The following is a 19,595-nucleotide window of genomic DNA, read 5'->3' on the forward strand; positions in this document are numbered from 1 at the left end:
TGCTTCATTCATGTCATATTTATTGATAATATTGCATATTTATTGCTGCTCCCCTCTAAAGAGCAACCTTTCTCCCCCAGTAAGTAGATTAAAATAACAAAACATCCTCACATGCACAAACAGACCCTCATAGGAGCAAGTCAATTACAAAGGAAACTATGATTATTGAGCAATATTAAACAACCAATCACAACCCATAATGGTGACTCCCAGTTTACACTTTATCTCCTTCCAGGAGTCTCTTTAAAAAGCCAATTGTCTACAGCTTTCCTATAACTCAACAGGACACAAGATGTGACTGATGCAAATTGCATAATTTACATAGTGGAGACTTGACACCAGTCTGGCATATAAACATTTCTTTTACAAAACAACAACAGTGTGAACAGAAGTGTTAAAAAGAAAGTGTATGATATGAAATTCTGACTGTTGTTTTTCTTCACTTATAAGAGCTTCTGTATTACGTACTTTTAAGTAATAGAACTTACCTAAACATGGACACAAAGTGGTTTTCAACATTAAGCCAGTGTTTTGTTTTCTAAAAAGAGATAAATCATAATCTCTGGTTTTTAAAATGAGTTCCACACTCGACTGAAATAAGACACTTTATTGTAAATTGCTTCAAGCTTTAAAATGAAAACAAATGAGTATAAATAAAATGACTAACACAGTTTGGTTGACTTTGGGTTAATGTGGTATAGGAATCCTGCTATTGTTCCACTTCCCGATATGTAGAATTCAACTCCCAGAATTCTTAGCACAAGGTCACATTGACTGGGGAATTCTGGGAACTGAAATCCACAATCTGGAGATTGGTGAACACTGTTGATTTGGCATGTGTGTGCAAGTTCAGTTTTGACATAATCCGTAAGTAGGCCATGGTTTAATCCAGAATAGTTGTTTGAATCCATTGAAGAACCTAATGCTCCTATGACTGCCGTTCTCTTTGAAAGTCTTAGCAATGTTAGTAGAACTTTATTCCAAGGCAGCTGGATGATTTGAGCCAATAACTTTTTCTCAGCCCAATAGTGTTGTTGGGGGGGGGGGGGGGTTGAGAATAAGAGGAGAAGGAAGGAACATTAGGTATATTTGCTGCCTCAAGTTACTTATAAACCAGGTAAGGCAGAACAACAATCTAATAAATAAACATAAATATAATTCTTGGTAGAAGGCAAAGGATTGTGAGCTCCTTCCTTTAACTTTCTATTCATCTGATTTATTATTTACTCTTTCTCTTCAGCCGCTAATTTTATTCTTCTCCTCCTCTTCCCCTCCCCCAATCTTTCAGGTCATGCAGTTTGGACGGATTGATGGCAATGCCTATATCTTGGACTTTCAATATCCATTTTCAGCTGTGCAGGCCTTTGCAGTAGCTTTGGCTAATGTGACTCAGCGCCTGAAATGAAAAGAGAAAAAAAAAACAGCCTAGAGAGGATTACAAAAAAATAAAATAAAATAAAAATCCACCCCACCCAATGGAGCTTTCTCGTAAGGGCCAGCCCAGGAAATGTCAGGGTGGAAGTCTAGTAGTGTTGTGCAAAGGAATCTGAGAGGAAAGGTGGAAATGCAACTGGAAAAGTCTACAAGTGCCCGAAGGAGGGCATCAACTTTAAAACATTTGGGGGAAACGGGGTGGGGACCCTTTTGGTTTGGAGTTAAATTTATTTGAATCAATATTTTGCTGATTTTTCGGAGCAAGGGAAGGATGAGATCTATTTGGTATTATGCTGGGGAAATGTGGCTTTTGACTTGTGATGGTTCTTCTGTGTTTGCTGCAAAAAATAGCTAATGTAAGATGATAGAGGGATTTTAAAGATTGCCCTCCCTCCCCCCTCCCTCCCTCCCTTCCTTCCTTCCTTCCTTTCTTTCCTGCTGTTTTGTTCTTTCTAAAACAGAGAAATCATGGCCCCTCATTTTAGACTTGTTGGTATTATTTACATCAATTATAACAGCAAAAAAAAAAGAATGAGAAGGTTATAAGAAGGTTATAAGAAGGTTATAAGACATGTGTTTCTTCCCAGATAGCTGAGCTCTGTAGGCATTATGGGGATTTGTTGGAAATCCATATCTAATTTCTAAAATATTCTTCAAAAGAAAAGCTATTACTTTGGGGGTAGTTTGAAAATGATGCTGTGTTGAAGAAGCTAGTGATTTTTCTCCCCCCACTTCCTTTTCATTGTGATCTGTGATCTGGATTATGAGTCTGTACCAGACAGTAAAAACTAGGGGGTGGGAGGGGGGAGGCCAGGGAATGAGGCATGCAGATACATGTTGTTTTGAAATATTTGTATTGATTTTTGTATGAATGTAGGATACATATGACTTGGTGTGGCATTTAAGTAAGAGCTACATCTTCTGGTCCTCACTTAACAATGATGTTTACAAACTAAATAAATAAAAATGTAACTTTTGAGCAATTGGAGTTCCACAACATTGTAATACTAATCCAGAAGACTACTGGCAAAAACTGGAACACTTTTTGTGAATTATAGGCAACAGGTTAGATTGGTGTCTTGAGCAAACCCAAATCGGATCAGGGTCCAGCATTTGGACTGGGGTTAGGTACATTTAGCAAAGATTAGCTAAAGGTAGCTAGATTTAGCTACATTTGGCTAAGATTTAAGAATGGACACACATAAGCAAACTGTAGAAAGGGATCATCTTAAGGTTTCACTGGGGGAAATTAAGCTGAGATAATTAACAATCCAAACAATATTGTTATTACTATTGAACTTATTATGGGCAAAACTTGATATCTAACAGGATAAGATCAAAGCTAGTGTATTACACTGGAGTAAATTTCCTCTTCTTTTGCTATTCTTGCCGTATGAATTCCACTAAGGATGGCTGCTAAATTGTAAATCAGAAGGTTCCTGGTTTATATCCAGCTGAATCTGTGGTGGTTGAAAAATAAAACCAGAGTTGGAGAAAACTTCCCTTTTCTCTGTTTTTCCAATTTGAATATGACCATTTGGCAATAAATTGGAGTGACAGTGCCCCAATAAATTATTTGAAAATCAAAGCAGAGGGAGAATGTAATAGTATTTTTATTTAACTTTGGATAGCGAGAGATATTATTTCTCCTTGATAAATTGTCTATAATGTGTCAAAACCTATGACAGATGTTCCAAAAGAGATGGTTTTAAGAGGGGTGGTGGTGTATGCATGTCTGTTTTATGAACTTATTAGATTTTTATTTTCTTGGCTTTGAGTGTGCAAATCAAAATAGCTTCCATGAAATGCTGCAGATTTCAGGAAAACAACATTGTTTTTCTTGTTGGTAACTTATGCAGAAGGTTTATCTAGAAGGAAAAGCATACAGCAACCAGTTTGGTCATAAATAATCCAAATGTTATGTCCCATATTTCCCACAACTAGAATTTTTTTAAATTGCACACTTGTAGCATAAGTACATAAGTAGACTTCTTTTATTATTTAGTAGAAACAAATTCTATTAACAAAGGAATAAGTAGGGGATGGGTAATTTGGAGGAGCTGAAATTGCTGTTCACTTTTTGCATTATCCCTGGTTTCTGCAGCTTCATCCACAATTATTTCCATTTTAGAATGAAAAGACTTAAAGTTGCAAAAATAATAGTTCTATACTAAAGGGGCATTTCTTAGGATGTTGCATTGTCTATTTAATGCGACCACATGGGATGATGATCACAGAACACAAAAGTATAAATTGGTAGCTTCCCATGTTGTACTTTTCAGCCCTAGACAATCATAGTATTTGCAGATTCCTTGGGAGAAAGGTATTTGGGGATGGGGGGGAATAAGCATATTCCTTTATTGGAACCATTCATCAGACAAAGAAGCAGAACAAAAATGTTATCTAGTCCCCATACAGTGAATTCAAAGCATCCCCAACCTTTGCTTTCCCTGCAAGATACAGGCCATGTACCAACAGCTTTGCCCCCCTCCCTTTCTTGTTTAGAATTTCCTGTCCAAAGGTAATTGGCTTTTCTTGGCTTGGAACTAAAGGTATCTAGGCTCAGACACTCCCTTCTTCTTGACCCAGAGGAACATTTGCCCATTTCCTCTTTCGGCTACAGGTCCCTGGTGAAAGGGATCCTCTAATTCTGGGGAGCAGCTCTTTGGGACCCAAGATAGCTGCATTCTTTGAGCAAAACATCCAAAGAGATAACTTTATTGAAGCATAAAGGTTTCACCTGCTCAGTGTTATGTCTCAAGTTGTTCAAAGCTCAGAAGTAAGTCTGATAAAAGAAAGAAATGAATGAAACAGCAACTCTGGTTCTGACCAATCAAGAAGATTTATGTCTTTTCTAAAAGCTACATTTTTGTTAGATGCCTTGTAGATCAGATGATGGTTGTTATTGGACAAGAGATTTTCCATCAGGCTTCTTAGTCATATAAAAAATATTTTAGAATGCAGCTCTTGCTATATCCACCAGACACCATTTTATGATATCTGATGTAGAAAGTCTATCTTTTTAAATTCATAACTGAATAACACCAATTGCAAAGCACACATTTTATTAATAGGAAAATACCATCTTGGCAACAAGTTTTGGTGCAAGAACAATTTTGTTTCTTGAACACTGGATCCCCCCCTGCTATTTGGGGGAGAATAAGTCAGTCCTCATAAACAATATAGAGTAGTGATGGTGAACGTTTTAGGCACTGAGTGCCCAAATTGCGCATGTGTGCCCAAACTGCAACCTGCAGGTGCATGCTCCCCCCCCCATATGCAGCAGAGACCTGAAGACCAGCTGGCCAGCAGGAGACACGAGCACATGTGTAGCAAAGACCCAAAACAGCTGGGGAGATGGTGCACGTGCCACCTCTGACATGCGTGCCATAGGTTCACCATCACTGATATAGAGGTTAGACAGAAACCTGCCGTGTGTCCAACACTATTGGAATCCAAATCATATCAATCATAAGCAGGATTAGCAGTTAAGAATGAAAGACCTGATCGAATAGGAGTTGGAAAGCTGCAGAATTCATTTCCTTGCTGTCCTCCACCACTCTCATTTGTTGGATCCTTACTCAGTTCTAATTCCAGAGGAGAGATGGGTAACTTTTGATGACTTGAACAGATTAAAAATAAGATGGAAAAAGCTTTGATAGGGCAGAGATGCAGTGACATTGAAAGAGATTCTCAGAGATTTTTGATCCACGTACATGAAATGCATTACGCCTAAAACGAGTTACATACTGTTTTGTTTTAATTGTCCTAAACAATCAGACTCCTCTTTCTTGGCTATTTGCACATTTTGGGAGCGCCACCCAAAAAAATAAAATTTATTTCCTCTGCTCAGCCATCTTCCTTTAGCAAACTGCTGCAATTTTCTATTTTCCAATTAGTGTAAATAGCTTTTTTTCCTAGAAGATCTTTCCATGTCTAAATATTCTCCATCTAAGGCAGTGTCTCCCAACCTAATCAGTTTTATGATATGTGGAATTCAAGAATTCTCCAATAAACATGCTGGCTGGGGATTTCTTGGAACTGAAGTTCACACATCTTAAAGTTGCCAAGGTATAGAAATAATGATTTTGCCCTGAAGAAGTTGCTGAGAAAGATTTAACAACTGACATTTGCAGTAAAGTTTGGCATTATATTTTGAGACTATTTTGAACACCCTCTCATTTGGATTTACTAATAATGGCCATTCCCCTCTAAGAAATCTCTTCAGCATTGCTGCATTTGGATAATGCCTCCAACACTCCATGGTTTGAAGAAATGCCTAATGAACAAATATAATTACAGTATATTTTGGTTTACAGTGTAAAATTGAGGATTTAGGCCTAAAAGAAACTCTTAATTGGAAAAGTTTTTATTTATATAAAGCTTGATAATGTATATATTATTTTATATGCTGCTCCATTTCTGAAGGCTCTTGAATATCTTGACTTGTGGGATTTGGTATTATATACTTTTCATCATGGAAACCTATAGCTTCATACAAAATACAACAAATACACTGCTCAGAGCCCTTCTCTGAGGGAGATGGATGGTTTAGAAATAGGATGGAGACAGACAGACAGATAGACAGACACAAAACCCAGAGACAAGAACTGGCATGCTCAGAGCTTTTGTCAGCATTTGACATTAGGCAGTAATTAATTTCCAGCCATTTTGATCGTTTGCAGCATCTTTAGCTTCATCCTGAGAGACATTAATAATCTTAAGATCTTCCTTAAATGTTTGGCACTAGGTTTTCCAAGGCTGGCTTTGTTTCATCTTTCCTCAAGGAGATATCCAATGTGCAATTTTTGGATGCCAGTCTTTAGACATGACTAAGATATGACCAGCAAATTTGATTTGACATTCATTCACAGTACTTGATAAGTGTTCTAAATCTGATCTTGGATACTACATAACTTACAGTAGCCACTTGTTAATGTCCCACAGTAATTTTGAACTAGGGCTTGTAGGAAGGACAAAATCTAGTTAGTCAGACTTACAGTGCTACTTGAAATGATGCCATGGATAAATAAGACCATTAGGACTTAATGAATGACAAAAGGGCTCACCAGACTACTTTGTTTTAACTAAATAATGAGTCCTGAACATCTTAACTATGATCCAATCTAATTTCTGGAAACCCCGAACTCCCATCCCAAATGAATAAAGAAAAGCAAATGAAGGAATGTTAAGTGTTCTATGAGTTGATGTTTAAGAAAGAAAACCAAAAACAACAATGACTGCAAAGTAAATTATTAACAGTAATGGTTTGACACTACATATAAAGTAGCTGAAAAGGAACACAGGTTTATACAAGGCATTCCATTTTTTTATTGGACTGATACAAGCCTTATAATTTCTTTTTAACTCTATCTAATATTATTTCCTCCACTTTATTTTGTCTAGTGGATAAGGCACCAGATTGGAAACCAGGAGACTGTGAGTTTTAGTCTTGTATGAGGCATGAAAGCCGGCTGGGTGACTTAGGGCCAGTCACACATTCTCACAGTCCAACCCTCCTCACAGAGTTGTTATGGGGAAAATAGAAGGAGGAAGGAATATTAGATATGTTTGCCATCTTGGGTTATTTATACAAATAATAAAGGCGGGGTTAAAAAAGCTGAAAAAATATCTTTTTCATATATTTTATATAGTATTTATACATTTCCATGAGAATATAGAATCTTGAGTTTTACCACAAATATTTTATTGGAAGGGAAGTCTTTTGAAAATGTACAAAAGTTAGAAGTATTTTGGTGCGATTGTTTTTGTTGTGTTTGTGAAACTGGAAAGACCAAATAACTTAAACTTAAAATGGAGTATTGGTAAAGAAATACTATAGTAAAGGAGATCCTTCAGCACTAAGCTTATCTCTTAGGCTTCTTTGAGTAACTTTGGTAGTTCTATGCACCACTGGATTCAAAACTTTATTCAAAATTAAGTGATTTTGAGTCATTTTATTTATAGTAATGAGTTATGGTAGTGTTACAATAAAACCTCTCATCGGATTGACTAGCAAGCTGGCTCGGTACATTTTGAAGGCACTTGACACAAACATTAATACATCTAAGCATGGCTGAATAAAATCCTGCCTAGATAATAATCTTATGCTGTACTATATGGATTTTGAATAAGAAAGGATACACATAAAGTATAAAATAAATAAATCCTGCCCCCTTCAGAGAAAGTATTTGTAATATCCTGCACCGGTAAAATATACATTAAGACTTGTGGCCTTTGCTTGTTCCTTCTTTGATAATCAAGACCTGCATATACAAGATATTCTTTAGGATTTGGGGGCCTTTAAACCTGATTGAATCATTCCAGCAGTGAGATAATTATCAAGCATGCAATTAGTGGTCACCTTTGCCAATTACCTAGGGAGATTTAGGCATAATGTAACATGCCTGCATGGTTGGCCATTGCTCATTTTCTCTATCAAGATTTTTTCCACTATTTATGTAAATATAGACCTTTGTTGGCTAATCTTTTAATGGCATGGCAGGTAATCATAGACAAGTGAAGCAGCAGAGTATTTTGTCTGTCCTGTTCACAGTGTTTGGTTGCACACATTAAAAAAAAACCCAGCTCTCATATGTATCTATAAATTTAAAGAAAGAAAATAACATCAGAATCAGTTTTTGTATTAGGTGACTCCTGTGAGAGAAAGGAATACGATAGACAAGAGAAATGGTTGTTAGCTTCCAACCATTCTTCTGTTCCTTCCAGCTTTTTAGGACCAATGTACTACTACAATTGTCTTTCCTGCTTGTAGCAAAACTTCTATCCAGCGGGCACTCAAAACTAAGAAGCAGCCAGTGAAATTCAGCTGATGGTCCCTGCTTGTTATAGCGATAGAGCTAGTTAGAAATTCAATGGTGTAACAAGAATTTTTCAAGTCAAATGTTTAAAAATACAATTGAAAAAACTGAACCATTAAAACAGGTAATTTTAATGACAGCTTTCCATGTTGCAGTTGTGGGTCTTTATTGCCTACTATTTCCAAATAATACAGGAGTACAGAGGGAATAGAATCTGATTCAGGTCTAAATATAGATACAGTTTGAGTTTTCTAAACAAATACATTATATGCAACTGACCCCTGACTGAAATATATTGAAGAGTTAGGAGGCTCTTCAAATTATCCTCTCTCTCTCTCTCTTGCTCTCTTTCTCTCTCTCCACTTTGTGTCCACCCTCTCCCCAGATTTGTTCTTCCCCTCTTCTTTGTGGTGAAGAATTTTTAAAACTTGCTGTTCTCTGTAGATACAACTTTTGTATTACAGAAATGCATGGGGATATAGTTTGGTTGACGCACTGTGGTCTTTATTGAAAAATGCATTTGTTAATAAAAATGCATAATTCGGGTACTTTAATTTTGATAAATGTTTTTGAATTTATCTGCTTTGTTTCTTTTTGTGTTGTTATTTGAGGAAGAGGAGTTTTGTGGGTTTTTTTCTTTGTTTTGCTTCATCTTGGGGTTCAGTTTTCTCCATGTTTTTACAAAAGTATGTGCTTGGATAATGTAAGTTTCTTAAACATGCGTAACTTGCATGAAACTCTCAGTTCTGCAGAGAAATCGATACATTTCTCTGATTGCTGCACCTATGATATTTTTAAATGGCCCTTTGAAATAATTGGTTCATTTTTTGAAAAAAAACTTCCATTCAGATCGGATTTTCATTGTAATTATGAACTGTGCCCTGATTTGCCTCTCCTGTTATGTGCTCTGTGTAATAGATTGTGGAGAAGGTACCTAGAAAGCATTAAGTGGTTTCCCTTCAATAATGTGATTTGTTCCAACTTTTGACTGTCTACATGATTGAGATTGGATTGGTGGCCCTAATATCCTTGATGATTTGAAACTGTAAGAATTGTCCAGGTGTTGCTTATTAAATTTTTTGCAAGCTAGAGAATCTCTGATGTGGTTTTGCCTCTTATTGAGCAGCTTATCTTCATCTTCCAATGCTTTAAGTTGGACTGAAAAGTTTGAATATTTATACTAGCTAATTACTCCTAATGACTTAAATGGACTTCCATGGCCCATTCTAACCTCCCCACTGGTCAGACATAATGACACTCCTGCAAAATTTCAACTTAGAAATTTTATAATGATAATTTGTCATAATCAAATTTTGGATAACAGCCAGTTTCCTTCTCTTACAGAGAGTTGTAACCCTGCAAATTCTTAGCTCCTAAGCCAATATTAATTCTATATTCCTTCTTTTAAAATCAGGTTTAATGTCAAGGAATTGAAACTTGACACCTACTCCTAAAAAATCAATAGCAAGCGAAGGATCACCTTGTATGTTTTGTTTGTGATATAAAAAGCCCTAACACAAATGCTGACTTTATTTGATTTTCTCACCAAAAATAGGACCAAGAAGAGAATCCAATCCTGAATTAAATCTAAGAATATCGCAAAAATCCCAAATAATAAATATGAAAAGTGAAAGTATTTGTGATGGACTTGGACAAAGAGATTCCTTGTTTCCAAATTTCAACATGTTCAAATAATATCGCAATTTCTTCAAAACGTATTTGCAATGGGTATTGTTCAAAAGAGGCAAATTATTGTATAATTCAAGCATATCTAAGACTACAATTTCAAAAAAAACTTGTAAGTAATAATAAACATTTTCTTTCAGGACTTGTCAGAAGTAAAACTTCTAGAAACTATTCTAAGGGAAAAATAATATTTTTTTGTAGCAGATTTTCTTTCTAAGTAAGTTTTGTTATAACTAAACTCCAACATTTCTACGCCATTGCAATCAAACAAAGACTCTTGGCAACTGGCATTGAAAAGATGGCAGTTAAGAATATCTGTGAAAAAAACAAAACTAATAAAGCAATACAAAAATAAATACTATGCAATATTATAAAAAAGATAAGATGGATTACAGGTAATTATTGACTTAACAATTAATTTAGTAACCGAAATTACAACAGCGCTGAAAAAAAAGTGATTTTTTCACACTTATGACCCTTGCAGCATCACCATAGCCATATGATTTACATTCGGATGCTTGCAACTGACTCACATTTATGACGGTTGCGGTGTCCTGGAGTTATGTGATCACTACCTGCAACCTTCTAACAAGCAAAGTGAATGGGAGGAAAACCAGATTCACTTAACAACCATGTTACTAATTTAAGAACTGCAGTGATTCACTTCACAAATGTGTCAAGAACAGTCGTAAAATGGGATAAAGCTCATTTAACAAATTTCTCAGCAACATAAATGTGGGGCTCAATTGTGGTCATAAGTTGAGGACTACTTGTAAAGGACAGATGGTAACTTCACCTTTAATTAATGTATGATCAAAAGATTTCTAAAATGCAAAATTTAATAGGAATATAATCAATACAGTTAGGAATACATATAATAAAAATGATTGGACATTTTGCATTAGAAATTAAAGTGGCCTGGCAATATGCATGAAAACCTGTTCTTTGTGCAACTGTCAGGCCTGCAGCGGTTCCTTTAAGAATCTTTGGCCTGCCGCACTCTCTCTTCTAGCTTCATCTTTAGTATGCCTTTTCATTAAGGGGGGGAATAGCAAGAGGTGGAATGTGTTGTTTTCAAAACAAAAAATTCCTTTCTAGAAGCTCAAGGTTATTCTTTGTCTCTGCACCTCGACACCTGACTGGAACCAGCCAGGTGGAGATGCCAATGTGGAAGAAGAAGATTGGACCATGTGATGGATTTGTGGGTGTGGGGACAAGATCATGAACTTTCAACTGGGTGGGAATCCTAGGTAAATTCCAGAATTGGGATTCCACAGATGTACCAAGATGTCTGATTTATTAAATTGGAACTTTAAGGATCGTTTTGCCTTGGACTCTGATTTAATTCTGCATGATACTTGGAACGATGACAGCAGCATTCAATGGTGATGTACAGCAAGCAAGTTATGCATCACCAGATTCACAACTGTGTACACGTAGTCCACCACTTACACAAACCATTCATTTAGTGACCATTTGAAATTACGACAACACAGGAAAAAAAACATGATCTTTTTTTCACACTTATAACTGTTGCAGCATCCCCATGGTCATGTAATCAAAATTTGGACACTTGGCAACTGTCATGTGTTTATGATGGTTGCCATGTTCCCAAGGCCCTGTGATCCACTTTTGCAACCTTCTGATAAGCAAAGTCAATGAGAAATCCAGATTTACTTAACAACCATGATACTAATTTAACAATTGTGGGAATTCCCTTAACTGTGGCAAGAAAGGTCATAAAATGAGACAAAACTCAATTAACATCTGTTTTGCCTAGCAGTGGAAATTTTGGGCTCTATGACAATCCTAAGTCAATCTACCTGTGATAGGAAATGTAAGACTACCTGTGATAGGAAATGTAAGATGAAAAAGTGCAGTCCGTTCATATATAACACTGCAAGATGCAGATTGTGGAACAACTGTGAATCACAGCTGTCAAATATATGGATGAAATTCAGATCAATAAAGAATAGATGCGCCAGCTATAGATGTGACCTGTAATGCATTAACACTCAAAAAATAAAATCCACATAGCACATTCAGTATACATGCAAAAGGAAATCAGGGAGTTATGGAAAGATCCCAAAAGATATAATTATAGAACACTCACTTCCCATGTCAAGCAACAAATGTCAAGAAAAGACATTTTAAAATGTCAATGAATACGACAACAAAATACAAGAATCAAAAATGATTTTAAGAAAATAAATTATTTAGATTATAAATTACAGGAAAATAAATAGCCAGGGTAGTGATACTAAGGACTAATCAGAGGTGATCTATTAAAAAGAAATGATGTTAAGAGATAACAATACTGAAAAATTATATCGGATTCCTTTACAAATGGGTTTCTAGAGCAACAGAACCATATTCAGGAACTCTGTCCAATAGACAGTAAGGTTCAGAGACAACTGGCCATTTGTCAAAATATGGCATTTATAGATAAAACATCCTTTGGGCTGTTTAGAGTTACAGGGGAAGAGCAGCTGAAGAGCAAATAATTTCTTGTAAAATGCATACATACTCTATGGCCAGGAGGGCAAACCTATGGCAAGCGTACCCAAAGTGGCACATGGAGCCATGTCATCTGGCATGCACAGCATTGCCTGTTCCTCTTCTGGGTTCCTGACACGCATGTGCACGCGATGATCAGCTGGCCTTTGTGCGTGCGGTAGTGCTGGAAATCGGAAGATCTGGTTTTCTGTTTTCCAGTGTGAGCATGTGCACCGGCCAGCTGATCAGTGTGTGTGCATGCGCAGCAGTAACCGGAAGACTTGCTGGCTGGCACACACAAGTGCGTGTTGGAAACTGGAAGTACAGTTTCTGGCACCTGCATGCTCCCTGGGCAGCTCCTCTTCTTCGTGACGGCCCAGATAAGTGAATGTGCCCACACAAAGTGCGCCCACCCACGTGAAGTGCTTCCTTTTTGACACTTTATGCCACAGGCGCGTGCGCTCACTTCCTTTTTGGCACTTAGTGCTGAAAAGGTTCACCATCACTGTTCTATGGTCTACATATTGTAAAATATTAGTGGAAGTACTGCAAATGAATGTGAAAACAAACTGAGCCATGACACTAATTCCTTATGGAATAAATTTTTCCATAAGATCTTATAAAGAAGAATAGAGCCATACAGGTGTATTGATATGACATATGATCTTTTTTTTTTTCCCCAAAGGGGGAGAAACACATCAGATGAGCTAATTCAAGCTGGACAAGCAAGATGATTTAAAGTGATGGCAAACCAGTTCAAAAATCTTGCTAAGAAAAACGGAAGAGACTTGTCCAGGCAGTTAACAGATTGACTTAAAAGTGCACCCGTACACTTCTTTGAAGCAACAATTGGCCGAAAAAGCTTCTATATTTTAGATATGAGATATGAGAAAAAAAAAAAAAAACCAATCCCAATCCCAAAACCAATTGTGTTTGGTGAGTTAAATGAAATAGAATGATGGAAGACAATGAGCAGGAGGTGGGTGATTACTAATAATTATTATTAGTAATAAGATTACAGTATTATTATATTACTAATAAGATTACAGCACTCGCCTCAGAAAGGTTATAAATTATTGTTGGAGAGAGGTGGAGAGGGTGATTCTTAGCTCAGGTCATTACGAAGAGCTCTGTTTAAAGTTACATAGCTAATTAATCTGTCAATCCTAGTCAGCAACTGAGTTGCAGTCTTTTCCACCTAAATTCTGGAAAACTGCAGGAAGGCACTAACCCAGTAACAGTAACAGCACAAACTACATTTCTTTGTGTAAAACAAGCAAGGACTGAAGAACAAACAGGAAACCATCAACAACCAACTGAAAAGGCTGCGATGGGAGATTAATTCTAGTGTGGCTAGGTTTCAAGGGATTGGGGGGGGGGGGGACAAGGGCGTCCTCCCCTTGACTCTTAACGCCCAGGAAGGTCCGTTGCGTCCGCGCTGAGACAGGATTCCTCGGCGCTATCCTTGGTGCTGATTTCCCTCCCCCATAATTCTGCCAAGTTCGGGAATCCTAAGGCTTCCAAAGCTTGAAAGAAAGAGCGAAAGGTTAGCATAATTTTCTCGGTTCAGTTTTCGAGGCCTTTGTCAGCCTTGTTTCCATTTGTCTCTCTTTCAAAAGTCCCTCTTCCCCCAGCGCCCGGAGATAGTGCAGGCCGAGCGTCGGCTTTCCGCGAAACTCCTTTCCGCGCCAGGGGCGGCGCTGTACTTGGTGAGAAGGAGCGACCGAGGCAGAGGGAGAAGCACAAGGGAGGCGGATTTATTCCAGCGCTAGTTTCCCGGATCGTCTCTGTGGCGTTCGATGGCCCTGTCGGCAGCCCCGAGAGCTTTGCGGGTACAGGAATAAGGAGTCTTCATGGCTGAGCGAAGGAAGGGGCCGACGTCAAGGGGCTGGGGCAGGAGAGCTTTCTAATATCAGGGTGCGGAATGGAGGCCGATTATCCCGCTTTTGAAAACCCGCTCTGCGGAGAGCTCAAGCACATTTACCAAAGGATCAAAGAGACCTATAAGGAGATCAAAGAAGATCTCACTCCTTACAAGGATGATCGTTACTACAGGTAAGAGGAGAGGGCGAGGGAACGGTGCTGGGCAAATTGCATCCCCGAATCATCCTGGAAGGGAGGCAAAAGAAGCTTAGGGAAAATATTAGGGCGCCAGATGGGTGGGCCACTCACTCCCCACATTCCACCCATCTGGGGTGCACCATTTTAGTAAAGGCCAGGCAGAGAAGAGTTTTTTTTAATGTTCCCTAAGAGGATTGTGTGCATGAGCAGATGGGCCTGTGGGAAAAGCTCTTCTATTCAAGGTCCAGGAGGAATTGACTAGTGTGACATTAGCGAGCTTCTCAAGCATCAATGAGCAATTTAGGTGAGATCGTATGCTCAGGGAGCTTTTCTCATTCTGCATAGCCTTCCCTCCTTGGTCAGGATGGGGGTGAGTGGGAGATGGCGCCTGCAACAAGGTCCTCATGTCAATCTTAGAAAAGCCGCTTTGGGTTATAGTATCATGAAAAAAATTTCCTTTCATTACAAAATGGCTGTCAGGAAAGAGCTCCGATTTCTCCCTGCTGAGTTAATTTATTTTCACTGAAGATTTAAAATATTCCCTAAAAAGGGAAGGCTTTCTTAGATTTCTTGAACCTTGATGGTGATTGAAAAATATGTTCCTTATCTAAAATGTTTGGATGATAATCCCAGGTTAGAGTTCTGTCTGTGCTTGTCTATTCTGAAGGAATGTGCATTCTTGAAGCTGGGGTTTAACTTCCCAATAGGTGCATAGAAATTATGTGACAGAAAATGATACAGGAAAACTAGAATTGCCCATGCCACTTACCTACTATACAAATGTATCCCAGTAAGCACTTTCAGATGTATGTATGTATGTATGTATGTATGTATGTATGTATGTATACATACATACATACATACATACATACATACATACATACATATATATATATATATATATATATATATATATATATATATATGAAGTCAGCCTTATCCAAAAGTTTCCAAGGTGTCATGATGGAGATAAAAGTTCTCTCTTCCTCTTTGCTCTCACCGACATCCAGGGAAGGAATATTTGATTTGGAGACAAAGTTCCATTTCCATTGGACAAAATCTCTAATAACCAAATGCATTAATAATACTCTTGGTGGGGACTACAAGTGAATCAATAGTTATTTTTATGCTTAATCATAATACCTTAAAATAAAATTTAGCTTATATTACCCTATAATAAAATTTTAATGTTAACATTTATTTATAAATATATTTATTGATATAGATTTAACTGTGCCCTGGACTCATCTATTAGTCTTGATTTCTCCAATCAGTGAAACCCTGATCCTTTTTTTTTTTTCTAAAAAGGATCACACTGTAATATTTTAAAGAAAGAATCCACCCACCCCCACAATGCTCAGTCTTGAGAATGTTAATACAATGAACTTCTGTATTGGCTGAGTATTAATGTTGGCCAAAGTATAGTAATATTTTCTAGAGATGTAGCTGCACTCAAAGTAATTTGCTGCTTGTTGTGCTTGAGATGAAAAAAGAAATTGGCACCTCAGCCTCCCCTCAACTAAGTATACAAATGTATGCAATACTGCACGTCTTACTTTTTGAGAACAGACGTCCGATAAGTCATCTAGTCCCTAAAGAATCTACTTACTTTCTTTCAGTTTATTCAAAATCAATTATTTTAGTCAGTTATTGCAGAGAGTAAGAAATACGCAAGAACCATGTCCTAGGCAAAAGAGCCTGAACCATATTTTAAGACTTTATACTATTCAGAAATAGTTCAAACTTCTGAATATTATCAAGATTTATTGAAGCATAAGAAGGAGAGGAGATACAACACAATCAGGATTGCAAGGATCTGTTATTATAGCCCATCTCAATAACAGCAATTTTAGCTTTCCTTTAGAGTTGATTTACATTACCATTAAATCATCGGGAGTGAAAACATGGGAGGTTTTCACACATTAGAGACATGGAACAAGTCTACAATTGCACTAAACTTTAGCTTAATTATGGTTTATTAAATAACCTCCACTGACATATTTCACACACTGTGATAAACAGAAATCATAGTTTACAAAATCTAAAGGTAGTACATGTAACATTCTAAGCCATATTCATATAAACCAACAGTGGCAAGAGATTGAAAGAGGACACTCTAGAAATTACAGATAAAGAAATGAGACTTAGCAGAGTACAAGTTACAACAAAATATCTTTAATTTTACATGCCAGCAAAATAATGTTTAGAATTATCTGAGACAGATTAGAGTCCTACAGAGAGGGCAAAGCCAGAGGTTCAAGCTAGTTTTTGAAAGCATTGAGGAAACAGATATTATAGCTCATGCATGGTAGATAACAACAGATCCCAAATCCCCCCCCTCCGCCTCCATTCTCCCCATGCATCCTTAGGTTTGATTTTAATTATTTCTGTTTTAATTGCACATGTATTGACATATTTTTATGAGTGTAAGCCACCCAGAGTTACCCTATGGCAAGATGGGCAGCCAATAAATTTTATAATAAAATAAAATAAATAAGGAAAGAAAGAAAGAATGCCCAAAAGAAGCTAATGTTTAATGTTAAAAGTTAATGTTAAAGAAGCATGATGACACAGTGGTTAAAGTGCAGTACTGCAGGAAAATTTAGCCTACAATCTGGAGTTTGATTCTGACAGGGCTCAAGTTTGATTCAGCCTTCCATCATTCTGAGGTCAGTAAAATGAGGAGCCAGATTATGGGGAAGAATATGTAAATAATTCTTACATGGTAAACCACCCAGAGATGCTGTAAAGCACAATGGATCAGTATATAAGCCCAAATGCTATTGGTATTGTTATTAAAGTTGATTTTCTTGATTATAGAAAGGCCTTTGATTGTGTTGACCATGTGAAGTTGTGGAAAGTCTTTAGGAAAATAAGAATCCCAAAATATTTAATTTCAAAATCTCAGACACAACAGAAACCATGCTATATACAGAACCTGGCAATAGAGATGGGCTCCAGGTGGCAAAAGATTAAGACAAGGGTATATCCAGCCACTAATTTATTCAACATTCTATACTTAATAAAGGCACCAGGAAGGGCATCTGGCCAGAGAATGTTCAGCTACATCCAGTCGCCCTTACTCTATTCCAAATTAAGGGACTACAGGGTTATAAAAAGGAAAAAAACGTTAAATAATTATTGAGGTCTATTTCTTTGGAGTAGGCTGTAATGTTGGAAAGGTGGAAGGAAAGAGAAGAAGAGGACAATCAGTGGCAAGGTAATGAATGTATGGTGGAAGATATGAAAAAAATCTATTGTTTTAAAGAGACAACAATGACTTGATGGCATATAATCAAAACTGGAAGAAGCATAATTTTAAACTTAGAAGAGGAAACTTAAGTAACATGCACTATGGTGGTGATACAGCTTTAATTGTTGAAAAAATGCAAATGAACCTCTTGTGATAAAAATCAAGGTACACAGTCAAAAAAACTGAATAAGATTAAATAAGGTCAGACTAATGACAAAATTAAAAGAAACCAGCCCTAGAATTGAGAATGAAGATGCTGATATGGTCCTTAACATCTGGTTTTTATGACTGGGTATTAAGAGTAAAAGAACAAGCAATCAGGAAATATACTGCAGGTTGACACTTTAATTAGTTTACTTTATTTTCATTGCACCTCATACAACAAAATTAAGTGCCATCTTCAGTGTACATTATGCATTAAAAAATAAAAATAAAACAAAACCACACATCCTTCAAATTCTATACAATTGCATTGAAACCCCTGATATTGCATTAATATTGCACTGTACAGTAGAATTCAATAGAGCTACTGCTCTGGGATAGCATCTGTTTTCCAGCCTATTTGTCCTTGTTTTTATTATCCTGTACTGTCAGCCAGATGATAATAGTTCAAAAAAAGGATACCCAGGATGAGATGGATCTTTAAGAATGTTTTGAATGTTTTCTTAAGGCAGCGGGAGCTATAAAACTCTTCCAAAGAGGGCAGAGGACAACCAATGATCCTCTGGGCAATGATGTTAACCTCTGGAGCGCTGTCTTATTTGCCACTGTGCAATTGGCAAACCATACACAGGTGCAGTAAAACTCTCTATGGTGCAGCAGTAGAAGGTCACCAACAGTTTGTCAGTGTTGTTGTTTCCTGAGAAGTCTCAGGTAGTATAATCTGTGCTGGGCCCTTTTGACCAGTGCTGCAATGTGAGCATCCCAGGTCAGATCCTCTTTTATGATAACATCCAGAAACTTAAAACTGGCCACTTGCTCCACTTGGTCTCCATTGATAAGCAAGGGCTAGATGTCTTATCTATTCCTTCTATAGTCCACTATACGCTCCTTGGTCTTATTGGTGTTAAGGACCAAGTTATTGTCTCCACACCAAGAAAGCAACTGGTCCACCTAATCTTAATAGGCAGACACATCCCTCCTAGAGATGAGTCCCACCACTGTTGTATCATCTGCAGTCATGTACAATAAAGAGCATAGGGTGAGGGACTCAACACGCAACGCTTTGATGTACCAGTGTTAAGAATAAGGGCTGAAGAGATATGATTACATAATCTGACTCTCTGAGAACAGCCAGACAGAAAATCCATAATCCAAAGGCAGATTGAATAAGAAAGCCCAAGATCCATAAGTTTAGACACTAGTCTATGTGGAAGAATTGTGTTAAATGCAGAGCTAAAATCTACAAAAAGCATCCTCATATAGCCCCCCCCCCCCCGCTGTTCCAAATGGATCAGAGCAGTGTGAAGAGTGATGGCTATAGCATCCACTGTACATTTATTTGCTCTGTATGCAAACTGGTGTTTATCAAATTTATACGGAAGACCAGAAATGATGTGCCAGCAGACCAATTTCTCAAAGCACTTGATGATGATAGCAGTGAGTTCCACAGGTCTGTAATCATTGAGGTTATCGATAGGGAACTTCTTTCACAGCGGAACAATGATGAAAGCCTTCAAACAAGATGGAATAGTGGACTGGGATAAAACCAATTGAATAGCCAAGAAGGTCTTGGAAAAGCTATATAGATGAGTATGATCTTTATTGCAGTCATAGACTAACATAAAGAAACAAAAACAAAACAAACACAGAAGCAATCCAACTGTAACACCTTAGAGACAACA

The 19,595-nt window shown here is 37.3% G+C and overlaps 1 protein-coding gene across 1 annotated transcript in view; it reads left to right on the forward strand.

Annotated features, from left to right (window-relative positions):
• TULP4 (TUB like protein 4) overlaps positions 1-9,349 on the forward strand; it is a 102,818-nt gene extending 93,469 nt beyond the window's left edge. The window contains exon 15 of the mRNA XM_032215326.1: positions 1,289-9,349. Coding sequence (XP_032071217.1) covers positions 1,289-1,405 — 117 coding nt within the window. The 3' untranslated portion in view covers positions 1,406-9,349. The remainder of the gene's footprint in view (positions 1-1,288) is intronic.
• The last annotated feature ends 10,246 nt before the right edge of the window (positions 9,350-19,595 follow it).

The sequence above is a fragment of the Thamnophis elegans genome, chromosome 4 (genome assembly GCF_009769535.1).
Source record: "Thamnophis elegans isolate rThaEle1 chromosome 4, rThaEle1.pri, whole genome shotgun sequence".
Classification (NCBI taxonomy): domain Eukaryota; kingdom Metazoa; phylum Chordata; class Lepidosauria; order Squamata; family Colubridae; genus Thamnophis; species Thamnophis elegans.